The 13,356-nt window shown below is 41.6% G+C and overlaps 1 protein-coding gene across 1 annotated transcript; it reads right to left on the bottom strand.

Moving 5' to 3' along the window:
- Positions 1–5,745: 5,745 nt before the first annotated feature.
- LOC311524396 (pulmonary surfactant-associated protein A-like) lies at positions 5,746–10,888 on the bottom strand (the record flags this gene model as incomplete). The annotated part of the gene is made up of 4 exons (XM_084635462.1): positions 10,671–10,888; positions 8,974–9,093; positions 7,787–7,864; positions 5,746–6,122 (listed from the first exon to the last, which is right to left on the bottom strand). The coding sequence occupies exons 1-4, from the start codon at positions 10,840–10,842 to the stop codon at positions 5,746–5,748; spliced, it is 747 nt and encodes a 248-aa protein (XP_084491588.1). The 5' UTR covers positions 10,843–10,888.
- Between the last annotated feature and the right edge of the window lie 2,468 nt (positions 10,889–13,356).

The raw sequence follows: 13,356 nt of genomic DNA, 5'->3' as shown, positions 1-13,356 counted from the left end.
CCCAGGTCAATATATAGCACAGATCTTACCCAAATTTCATGCAGTTAGCCAATCCTTAGTAAACTAACTACCTCCCATGTAAGTAGGTATGTAAGTACCTCACATATCATGAAATGGGTTTTCAATAACCTCCCAGTATAGTAGATTGGGATGCCTGGATGGCAGCCATGGGCTGGAATGCCTATAAGGGTGTGTCTACAGTACAAAATTAGGTCGATTTTATAGAAGTCGATTTTTAGAAACCGAATTTATACAGTCGATTGCGTATGTCCACACTAAGCGCATTAAGTCGGCGAAGTGCGTCCTCAGTACTGTGGCTAGCATCAACTTACAGAGCGGTGCACTGTGGGTAGCTATCCCACAGTTCCCGCAGTCTCCGCTGCCCATTGGAATATTGGGTTAAGCTCCCAATGCCTGATGGGGCCAAAACATTGTCGCGGGTGGTTTTGGGTACATGCGATCAGGCCCACCTCCCTCCCGCCATGAAAGCAATGGCAGACAATTGTTTTGCATCTTTTTTGCCGGGTTACCTGTGCAGACACCATACCACGGCAAGCATGGAGCCCGCTCAGCTCACCGTCACCATATGTCTCCTGGGTGCTGCTGGCAGACACAGTACTGCATTGCTACACAGCAGCAGCTCCTTGCCTTCATGGCAGATGGTGCAGTAGGACTGAGAGCCATCATATATCTCCTGGGTGCTCCTGGCAGACCTCGGTGAGGTCGATCGGGGCGCCTGGACAGATGTGGCTATTATCCTCTTATAGCACCTAATGGGAGCCAGAGACTCCAGGTCATTCTCTTCTTTAAGTTTCGTCTCATGGAGATTCAGTCCTGCCTGGAATATCATGCGAGCTGGAGGCTTCTGCCTCAGGCTGCTCTCCCAGCCGGCAGCACAGCACGGTCGCACCTACCCCTTGCTCCCATGGCTCGTGAAGCCTGAACAGTAGTAAGGAGCAGTTCAACTATAGGCGGAGCAAGTGCAGAATGGTGGTAGAATGTGCCCTTGGATATTTAAAAGCTCACTGGTGCTGTTTACTGACTAGGTCAGACCTCAGTGCAACCAACATTCCCATTGTTATTGCTGCTTGCTGTGTGCCCATAATATCTGTGAGAATAAGGGGGATACGTTTATGGCAGGGTTGGAGGTTGAGGCAAATCGCCTGGTGTCTGATTTTGAGCAGCCAGACACCAGGGCGATTAGAAGAGCACAGCAAGGTGAGCTGCGCATCAGAGAGGCTTTGAAAACCAGTTTCATGACTGGCCAGGCTTTGGTGTGACAGTTGTGTGTGCTTCTCCTTGATGCAAACCCTCCCCCTTTGTTGATTTTAATTCCCTGTAAGCCAACCACCCTCCCCCCTTCGAAATAAAGTAACTATTGTTTTGAAACCATGCATTCTTTCTTTATTAATTAAAAAAAAATGAGAAAACAGACAAGATAGCCCAGGTGGGGTGCGGGAGGAGGGAAGGCCAAGGCCACATTGCTTATTGTATCAACACTAAAAATCAAACTGTTTGAATGACAGCCTTTTGTTGCTTGGGCCATCCTCTGGAGTGGAGTGGCTGGGTGCCTGGAGCCTCCCACCGTGTTCTTGGGCATCTGGGTGAGAAGGCTATGGAACATGGGGAGGATGGTAGGCGGTTATACAGTGGAAGCAGCGGCAGTCTGTGCTCTTGTTGGCTTTCCTGAAGCTCCAACAGACGCTTCATCATATCCGTTTGCTCCCCCAACAGATGCTTCATCATGTCCATTTGCTCCCCCATTAGCCTCAGCATCGTGTCCTGCCTCTGCTTTTCGCGCTCACTTAATTCTTTCCTGGCCTCTGCCACTGAATGCCTCCATGCATTAAGCTGTGCCCTATCAGTGCGGGAGGACTGCATGAGCTCGGAAAACATGTCATCGCGAGTGCGGTTTTTTCACCTTCTAATCTGCGATAACCTCAGGGACGGAGATGATAGGGGGAGCATAGAAACATTCTACGCTCTACACTTCTGGGGGGACTGCATGGTCACCTGTGCTGCTGAGTTCGCCACGCTGACCAAACAGGAAATGAAATTCAAAAGTTCCCGGGGCTTTTCCTGTGTACCTGGCTAGTGCATCAGAGTTCAAAGTGCTGTCCAGAGCGGTCACAATGGAGCACTCTGGGATAGCTCCTGGAGGCCAATACCCTCAATTTGCGTCCACACTACCCCAAAATCGACCCAGCAAGGTTGATTTTAGAGCTACTCCCCTCGTCGGGGAGCAGTACAGAAGTCGATTTTAAGAGCTCTTTAGGTCGACGGAATGGGATTGGTTGTATGGACGCAGTCATTTTTAAATCGACCTAACGTGGCTAAATTCGACCTAACCCCGTAGTGTAGACCAGGCCTAAGGGAACTGTGTTTGGTTTCTGGTTTATCAGTGTGGTATTGCAGAGGCTATTTTGTTACTGGTTTGGTGAATCTAATTAAAGAATAAATCACCAATTTTTGCGGTTTGTCTGCCCTGAATGTGGAATTCTCAGAGTGGCCTGCCCAAGGCACCCAATCACATCAATGATGGGGTGTTTACACCACGGAGGAAAAGGAGTTGTTTAGAGCTGGTCCAACTGGGAGTAATGGGATGAAGTCTAGCACAGGGGGAAAATTAGGCTAAATAGCAGGAAACATTCCTTAATCATGACATCTATTTGAATGTGTACGGTCTCCCAAGGGAAGTGGTGGAGGCTCCATTGGTTTAGATATTTCAAATTGGATTGGAGATCACTGGAGAACACACTATAGGGGATAACCCTGTCCTGATACCCTAAACAATAGACTAGATGTTACCTATTTATCATAGTGTACGAAAGCTTTAGAAACTGAGCTCGCTATATATAGGCACGAATTGAAATTCAAAGATCACTGTGGAATTAAGTCTTTTACAACTACTGGTCCATAATAGAGGTCTGTCATTAAAGGTAACAAGAGCTAGACAGGTTCCCAACTAGACCTCAAGTACACTTAACTTCCTGATTCTCAAATGTTTCTCTGAATAAATACTTAATCACTGCTTACTTATGCTTCTTGGAACATTTAATTAACTTTACACAGCTGAGTACAGATACCAAGCTTTATGTGTTTTTGTCTCAAAAATTACAGGGCAAATATCAGTTTTCATGAACTTTAATCCAACAGTTCACATAGCCACTCCTGCAGTGGTTAGGAGAATGTAATAATCTTATTAACGATGGTTGAACCTGAAAAAGATTTAGGAAAGGCCTCCGAACTTCAGGTGTTTATCTAAATTGGTTTTGGTGCCTTCGAGGAGTCAAGAAACTGCACATTTGGGGAGGTTCAAAAAGGAACGGTACAAGAAACTTTGTCCATCTCAGATGTAGACGGCAGGGCCTCTGAGATCTAGAGGGTCCTTCATTTTTTCTTATTACTATTTTTGTATTACAGTAGTACCTAGAGGCACAGTGCATATAAATATTCAGAGACAACCCTTGTGCCCAATAGCTTTCACTCCAAACAGACAGGAAAGGCAAAGAATGGGAGGAGAAACAGACCCAGAGAAGGGAAACAACTCACCCAAGGTCACACAGCATGTCAGCAGCAGAACAAGAAACAGAACCAGGGTTTTGGTATTGACTTCAGTGGCAAACCAAGATTCCACCCAAGCTCTCAAGTCCCAGTCCAGTCTAATGAACCACACTGTCTCCCTAGGTGTTTTTCAGCACCACAAAACATTGCTCCTTTCATGGCTTCTAAGAGAAGAGAACCCACCCATCCAGATGCTGTAAAACAACAGGAAAAAATGAGAGAAACTCTAGAGAGCAGACAGGTCCTGCTGCCTGGTATCCCATGCATCCACATCAAAGAAAAGAAGTCACTGGGGAGATGCAGGTACTCGGGCTGAACCCTATGTTAAGTCAACCATGGCAGCCTCAGCATCAGACTTTGGTTTTGGTACTATGCTGAAGTCCTACAAAAGGGGCAGATTTCCTGCTGTTTCCAGGTCTGTATTTGATTTTGGAAGTATAACCCCTCTTAAACCTATTTATCACAAGGACGGGTGTTATCCAGCAATCTTCATATATGAAAGGAAAGTCCTTCCAGCTGTGTAATGAAAAGATAAAATGAACTAAGTGGCTACACTGTGATAATCAAAGATAGATAAAGCCAAGAGAGTTTTGTTTGTAGAATAATAAATCTTTCTTCTTCACAGAATCTATGCCATTCTAGTAGGCATATTTTTGGCCAAGACAACAATAGGACTTTAAAGAGGTTATTTTGCAAGTGAAGAGTCAACATTTTGAAGCCCACATAGTGGACATTATATCAAGAGTTGCTATTCTATGCCAGTTTTGAAGTAGCAGTCATGTTGCACATTCTTAGACTGGCTGGAGACCTTTGCTGTGTATGGGCCTGTACAAGAGACCCCTCCTTTACTCCCAAAAAACTAGCCCATTCCCTAATATTGGAACTCAAAGTTTTGCTGAAGCACACTGTATGAATTGGCCATACAGAGGAGTCCCTACAGTGTAGGATAGGAAAAAGATCACTCCCTGGCATGGTGTAGAGTCCAACACTATGCAGGCTCTCTGTGTAGCAACATCTAGGAAGATCTTGGGAACAGGAGAAGATAGGACCAGAGTGTCTGTTGCTCTATATACCCTGTGGTACCTCCTTTTCTCCCTGCATTGGTGAGAGAACAGTTTGAGGACACTCCCGGGAAGCTGGCTCCATGGGGTGGGGAAGTGTATGAGAAATTTCTTACCCCCTTCTGCTCATGAGGATTCTCAATGCCCAGTCCAGTTACGCAAGCTGAATGCCAGGTAGTAGTAGTGGTGGTGGTGATGTGAGCCAACGCTCTTCGAAATCAACGGCTCGACACTCATTGACTTCAGCGGGCTTTGGATCAGAACCTATGTCACTGCTGGCAGCCCCCTTCTCAAACCTTGCCTTTGCTGGTCTGATAATGGTGGTCAGATGAGCATGTGGTTTGTGTGGGTGTGTCAAATCTATTCAGCTTACACATCAGAATGATACTATTTGTCAGTGGTTAGTATGATATAGAAGAGTCTTGACAGAACTGTAAAATACTGTAAATGACTATTTCTATAGTGCTTGGACATAGAACATGGTATTTGACACAAAAAACAAAATGGGCAGCTTGCAGTATAGCTAAATGATCTATGATTTCAAGGGCTTTTGTTGTGGCCTCCCTTTATAATAACTGAGTTGCATTTTATTGCAGGGTTTCATAGTACACAGTATGGCCTCAGTCCTGCAAAGAGATGCATAAAGGCGGATCCACCATGTATTTCTCCACTGAAGTATACCTGTGTGCATTTCCTTCCAGGATTGAGACCTGTTCCTCTAATGTTGTTGCATAGCGTATGCTGCATTATCCAGGCATGTAACTACAATGGAATGTACAAAGTTATCTTAGCATGGGACTCCTCAAACACATTAAGCCAAACCCTGAAATCCTTATCTGGAGCTTAATCAGCCACAGTGAGACAAGGCAGAGTTTGGTTACTATCATTAACCCCCTCTCAAATTAGGGATAGTTCTAGTTGCAGATCAATCACCTTCAGTAGTTACTATTTCCTTAGTAAGCATGAGGAAGGAAAATATTACACCATGATTTTGTTTCTCTCAGATAAAATAATCACAGACAACATTAGCTATAATGCTGAGAGAACAAGCTCCTGTTTATGTTTGAGACACAGAATATTGCATGGACTCTGCCCTATGAAACAACTGAAAGAATGTGCTTTAAAATTCACAGATAGTGAGGCGGTACTGGTTGCATTTTTTGTCATTCCAGCCGCCATCAGTGTACATCTCTACACAGTTTTCCCCTCCTTTGCCATTTGGCTCATATGCACGCCAGTTGGTATAATTCAGAGGTTTCCCATCCAGATCATGGAATTCACCTGGAACATCACTCTCCCTTATGCCCAGATAAGCATATCTGTTAAACTGTTTCACAATATCCCAAATAGCATCGTTCTCCTCCTTGTTCCTAGGGGTGGCGATGGAGCCACCAGCATGTTCACACGCTTTTAATGTGGTTTCAAAATTGACTTCTTTCCCATTGGTAGCGAAAATTTTTTCCCCCACTTCTGTTATTTTTCCTTCCAAAGTAAGGACTGCAAAGGAAAGTGAAAAGATCTGGTTGGTTTTTTTTTGTCGTATTTTATACTGTACATGTTGCTACTATACTCCTGGGAAGGGAGAAAAACCACGTGGAAATGAGAGAAAGGAAAAGAAGAGAACATTACAAATAGAAAGGGAAGAAAGAGGAAAAAATAAAGGGAGAAAGGAAAGAGGATTGAAAAGAGATAGAGGAAAAGAATGAAGAGGAGGAGAAAATGAGGAACTACCTCTGTCACAATCCCACCAACTCATTAGTTTTTTCAGCGAGTCTATATAATTCTTCACCTACGGAAATCTGTCTCCTCCTACAACCTCAGTGTGCACTGCTCCCCCCGTACTAAATACAGTTTCAGACCTGATCTGTTATGTACAATTGGTAGAGCTGGTTGGAATTTTTCAAATTTTAACAAGAGAAAAGGAAAGTAATTTTGATAAAATCTTTGATTTTTCTCCCCAATTTTCCCCAACAGCTCTAATGACTACACAACCCTAGAGTGTATTGAGAATATAAGCACTACTGACATCATACAACTGCCTCAGTTTCAATGATTCCCAAGAGCTCAACACAAAAAAAATTCTTTTTAACAAGATTTTTAATGCAATTTGAATGAATGTGAGTGGCGTTTCCTTAAAGGTCCTTCCTACTCTGGGAGAATCAGGCCCTGTGTCAGCTCACCAGAGATCTCATTTGCTTCGGAGAACAATTGTGGTAGTCCTATACAGATCCTCTTGCTGAGAAAATGGGCCCTGAGCAGTCTCCTATTAGGGATTTGTGCTTCTCCAGAGGGAGTTCAGTCCCCTGAGTACCCACCCCAGATGATCTATGTTTCAAAAGAGCTGAGCCGCACACCTCACCTTGTATGTATCTTGCTCCTCCTCATAGATAAACCAATGGAGAATTAGCCAAAAGGGGGTAACTTTTCTGCTCTGTTAAGACCTGTAGATTCCACTCTCTACAGTGAGAGCTGCACATTAATCAGTTGGTCATGGTGAGGGAAACCTACTCCCAAAGAGCAACATGTACAAGCAAGAGAAACTGCAACAGCCTGCTTGATGTTTTTCTCCATGTGCCGCCCTACATCCTTCGCACTGGGCTGTGCCTAGTCCCTTTTGATTCTAGTGTAAGTTCTTACAGTCCATTCATACATGTAGTATGCAGAATGCTCAGTATGTTGTATAGCCCTAAGCCCCCATCTATGCTGCATCTTATGGGCAGCCTTTTGCATTGCCCTTTATACTGCATAGACACACACACTGACCAGTCTTTCTTGGGAGGCTTTCATTACTGCAGTATCTGAGTGCCTCACAAATGATCTTTCCAACACCCTTGTGAGGTAGGGCAGTGCTATTATCCCCATTTTATGGTATAGAGAGACTGAGTTACTTGCCTAGGGTCACACAAGATGTTTGTGGCAGAGCAGGAATTGAACCCTGGTCTCCCACATCTCAGGCTGGGCTGCTGGATCATCTTTCCTCTTCTTCCAAAGTGCAACAAACACCTCAGCATACTTAATTGGTATTTGGAAGGAAGTTTTAGTGAGGAAAGTTTTAGAATTGAATAAATTTTTTGAAATGTAACTTACTTTAAGTTGGGCTATCATGGTTCATTTTGTACATTGCATTTTACACAAGTTGTGAGGAAAAGCAGAAAGATTACCTCCTTCCAGTCTGGTAATTTGATGTTTTAAAAACTGGAGGCTTTCTTGCAATTCAGGGTCAACAGAAGCAGGCAGGCCTAAAGATAAAAATAATAATTATACAATTGATTTAAACTGGACTTCACTGATAAGAAAAATGCATCATATACAATTAATAACAAGTTTCCAAAATTGGCTTGTACTTGACATATATCAGTTTCATTTTCTGGGGTGGAAAATTCTATTTCCCTGTATGTATATATTTTCAAAGAAACCCTATCACATATTGATTGTTCTTATCCATAATACATAAAATATATGCCAGTTGAAACTCCAGCTCTGGAGAGTAGTTACTTAAAGCAGATTACATGTGAAATAAGATCAGTTTTTCTAATCTGAAGTCTTTTGTGTGTGTGAAATCCATGAAAGAGTTAATATTTTAGAAACCATATCCTGCGTAGGCTGAACCAATCAGAACTTGCTCTGATTTAAATTTGCAACTTGACAGCCACAATGGAAAACTTTAGTGGGTGTGGAGTTTGTGTGATATTGAACAGAACTGGAATCCTCTTCTCTGCCTCCTTTATGGTCAGTTAAACTCTTATAGTTTTACGGTATGCTTCTATCTGAATAGTGACTGCAAAAATGTCATTGTAGGGTTCCATGTAGGTTCTCTCCAGGATGACATATGAAATATCCACAGTTTATAGATACAGAGATTTTAAAAACAAAAACAAAAAACCTCCCAGCATGCAAGTTTATCATGGGATCTGAGAATCAAGCTGGCTATTTTTTTTCATACAAAATCATCACCAGTAATAAAACTTCTGCAGGCAAAATTATGCCATGACACCTGTACAGTCCCATTGCCGTCATTGGGGTAGCATAACTGTAACTGATGAAACTCAGTACAGAATTCTGTTGCTGTTGCACAAGGAGGAATCGATTCTTTCTCAGTATCTCAGAACTGTGTTGGCTCTGCATTTGTAAGAGGAGTAAAAGGTAGTAAAATGTACTTTAGTCAATACAGTCAGGAGATCTGATAGATACAGGAAGCAGATCAGTTGAATAACAAAGGCACCATTTGTACAGTCACTTCTAATAGCAGAACTGCACTTTAATAGACTCAGTTACTTTTCCCTGGACTGCTTTATACGCAGCACAAGTATCCAGTTTTTTGGACTAAACAAAGATTAGTCTTATTCACCTTGTGGTCCAGGCTCCCCTCTCTCCCCCTTGTTGCCTTTTTCACCCTGGGGCCCTTGAACCCCAGGAAGCCCATCTCTTCCGGGAAGACCTAGCATGCCACTCGGTGGCCCCTGAGGACCTGGAGAAGAGAAGCACACAAATGAAAAACATACAAAACTTCTTTTCAACTGATGCATTTTATGGGAAATTCAGAACAGTGGTTTAACAGATGCTGGCCTGCAAAGCAACAAACTGCATTGTGCTTCTGAATAACTTCATTAATGCACAAGCCTCGGGTGACTGTTGGCTTCATAACACTGACTCCATGGAATGAGCAACCAAATGCATGTTAGGATCCCAACTACTTGAACCTTGGAGCATCTTTGGTGATGGAGCTGGAGAAAGCTTCTGATCTGCCCTTTGGCATGGAAGGAATATTGCACAATGAAACAATCAGCATCTGCAGGTGGTGCATTAATAGACCAATGGTGCATACAGCCTCTTGGCTTCAACAACCTGAGAAGTGCATCAGAAGCCTAATTAATCCACTGACATGTAATTGCTTCCTGGTATTACATTTTCATTAATTCATTTTAAAAACCAGTTTTGTTGAGCATTATAGAAAGTATCCTCTGCATGAAAAGTAGTTCCCACTGAAAGGGTAATAGAAAAGAGATGGGGAAAGTTATGCTTGTGAATGCATTGATCAATTGTTAATTTTCTGCCCTAATTCTCTCTTATTTTAAGAATACTGTGAACTGTTGCCTTCTCTTCTTATGCCCAAGAAATCAGCTGTAGTTTATGCCCAATAGCCACTTTCATCTCATTTTCTTGCAAAAAATAAATGGGGACTACAGACCAGCGCCCAATTTAACTTTTACACTTGGAAGTGGTTTAAAAATGGCTGAAGGAGCCACAAACCTTTGCTGTAAGGGAAGCTTGTCACTGGGAAGGGGACAAATTAACAGTTGGAGCTGAGTGGGAGATTTTTTCCACAACAGTCTTTGAGATATCAGTTTTCTTTCCTGGCCCAAATCAGGACAAAAAAGTAGAAATCATGAACTGATAAGTAAGAAAAAAAGTTTGGATCAGGTCAACTAAAGTGTTTCATTTCTATAATTTCAAAACGTTTTGGTTTTGACCTTTTTAATGCTCCCCCCCTTTTTTACATTACAACTCAACTAAAAAAAATTAAAATAAAAACTGGGTTTGAGCCCAAACCCAAACTTTTCTTTTAAAAAATATCAACATTTTTTTAATTGTGAGATTTGTCAGAAATAACCCTTTCTGCAAACCATTATGGTTTTGACAAATTGACGTTTTATGACAAAAAATATTGTCAGAAAATTCCTAACCAGCTCTATTAAAATTGCCACTTTTCCCTTCTTCAGCTTCCCACTCTTCTGCCAAAGAACTGCTTTTGTTTCCCTCTCATTTCCACAACATGAATGTTCCTCCTACTCCACACCACGGGGAGTTGTTGCACCAGTAGAAGTTCACTAAAGTTGGAATTACAGGACAATTTCACTCTAAGCAGAAATTCACTGTATTTACTGACTTCACCATCAGAGGGTTCCACTGTGCATTAAATAGAACTCATCATTTCTTTATTTCATCTGACTCAAGGAAACGGGTGATAAACCATTTAGTTTACTAAGCATAATAGTCAACACAGCAATACATCTATTTAACAGGGGAGATAACCACTGACCATACCTGGTGGGCCTGGGTCTCCTTTCATACCATCTCTTCCATCTCTTCCAGGCAATCCATTGACTCCTGGGGTGCCAGGGATTCCAGGAGCTCCTGCACACTTCTCCTCAGCATGACATGTCACCAAAAAAACAGCTGCTGTTGCAAGTATGTGAAGTGACTGGAGTGACAGCATTGTTCAGGCCAGCTACAAAAACAAGCTGCATTTACCATGCAATTCTGCACTGAGAAAATAGGAGCTCATTTATGCTAACTGGAAATAATGAAGAAGTGGTGACTGTTGGCCTTGAATGAAATTTGGCCTTGAATGAAGTCTTCAATTTGGGATTAAATCTTTCAAGTTTCGTCCTGTCCCCCGCCCATTTATATTGAGGTTATGGAAGTATCCCTAAAATGATCCAAGGTTGAGAGAGAATATTAAAATAAACAATTAGTCATTTGGTGGCAATGGTCATAAATCATGCTCTTTTTTTTATTTGATGTGTGTAAATCAAATGTAATATATTACACGGCAGTTTTGAAAAATGCATCATTCCAAACATTAACTTGCAAGCAGGATTGATTCTCATGTTATGAATGGCTAAGTCCCTTCGTTTTCAACCAATTTTTACCGAAAAATTCCCAGGTTCTACAAAAAGTATGATTCATTTTTTCCTGATTTTTCACCCTACTGTTGTATCATTCAAATATATTAAAATATCTTATTTTATTAGGAAAATACAATACATAGCATGAGATACATGCATTATGATAATACATTAGTCTATGTGTATACGCAAACCTGCCTGTTGAAGTAAGGCTATGTATTAGTCTAGAAGATACACCCAATAAACAAACAGACACACATGCAAGCTCTGAAGTGCGTGTGCATCTGAGCATCCTGATAAATCCCTCACCCACCACGTATACATTTCAAGCTGTTAGGAGATAACAGTTTGAAGTTTTAACACACTAAAATGGGAAGAAAATGAAAATCTGTATCAGAATATATTTCAGAAGTATTTGAAAGTTTAAAAATAAACAAACACAGGAGAAAAGGATGAAGTTGAGTGTATGGCTTACAAATGGTGTGGCCCAATTATTAAATGTAAATATTTATAGGCTAATAGTTCTAAGTCTACAACAGTAAACTGTTTATTCAAATGAAAAGTTTTATTTGGGGATTAGAGATATATTGTTTTCTTAAACTCAGATGTACCGTTGTGTTTTGAGTTCTGGTTTAGTTCTGCAGCAAACCACACTGAGGAATGGAATTCAAAGCATTAATCTACTAAATACTCCCCACCCCCCCGTCTTTCCGTCCACCAACCGCCCTCCTCCCCCCCGATATTTACCCAGAAAAATTATTAAGTTTTTTGCACTGATTTTCACCTGTATTTGTTGTTTTGGTAATAAACACTGGTAAATTCCTGGGGAAAATTAAATAAAATAAAAACTGAAAATGAAGGGCCCTATGTATGGCAGATCACAGACTATTTGCATCTGCAAAATAACTTTATAATCCACACCAAGTCTAAATGACTCAAAGTGGTGAAAACATTCAAGAACTAAACAGAACAGTTTTGACAACACTTTCTTCTCAATTTTGGATCAACTATACAGCTGGTTGAAATTTTTCAAATGTCAAAAATGTGAGCAATTTTGAAAAAAAATCAAAATGTTTTCTGACCTGCTCTCATTACAATCTAGTTAGAAATGGTTAAAGTCAAACTGGACGTAATGTACTGTACTAAAGCACGAATTCTCCTTCAGTTATTAGCATCATTCAGCTAAAATAGCGAGAGTGGTGAAGATGGGTTCAGGATGTCGGTGTGGCTCTCCCATCCTACCTTGGGTGACTGTGTCCTTGATTGGGTGACTCTCATATAATGTGTTAGACTTCTGCATCCATTTGGAGTCCTACTGACTCCAAACTAGTGGATCTTGATGCAGTTCCAGGTTCCTGATCCTTTGGATGTTAAGATGAAAAAGCAATTATTCAACTCTGAGGGGATGTTTACACAGCAATTTCGAGGCACGATTGCAGCACGTGAAGGCAGACCTGAGCTAGCTTCCATCGAGCTAGTTTGCTAAAGATAGCTGTGCAGCTGCGATGGCACAGCATGCCTATCCAAGTACAATCCCACCCAGACCCTCAGGCGGCCAGTCCATGCCGCTGCCCATGGCCCTCTGGTTACAGTGCTATTTTTAGTGAGCTAGCTGGCTCAAAGCTAGCTCTGGTATGCCTACACGTTGTGTCCCAATTGCAGTATAGACATACCCTAATTCTTGCTCGTCCTCTCGCTCCTCAGTCATAAAACCCCAGCATTTTTCAAGCAACTCCACATCTGTTGAAACCACTAATACAAGTAGACTGGAATAGTAACAATAAAGGTAAATATAGCGAAGCATTTGAAAATATAATGGAAAATGTAAAGGGAGAGGTTTGCAGCATGGCCTAAGAGAAGTTCTTTGTAGTTTTATAAAGAGTTCACTCACCCTTCTGCTCTGAAGTAGAATGAAAAAAAAGTCCTCAAAAGTCTCACTTATAAAGTATGTTATTTGATAACACGCCTTCATACCAAAGTGGAGGCTAGATAAGTATAATTTGCATAATTCTTTTTTGTTTTGTTCACACACTTAATTTGTTATACAAATACTTAGAAAAGTTTCAGGAACTGCGTGATGCTGATTTTCTCGATTATAGTAA

The sequence above is a fragment of the Lepidochelys olivacea genome (assembly GCF_965140295.1).
Source record: "Lepidochelys olivacea isolate rLepOli2 genome assembly, chromosome: 7".
Classification (NCBI taxonomy): domain Eukaryota; kingdom Metazoa; phylum Chordata; order Testudines; family Cheloniidae; genus Lepidochelys; species Lepidochelys olivacea.
Note: the sequence above shows the minus strand (reverse complement) of the source record. Positions and strands in the feature narration are given on the sequence as shown.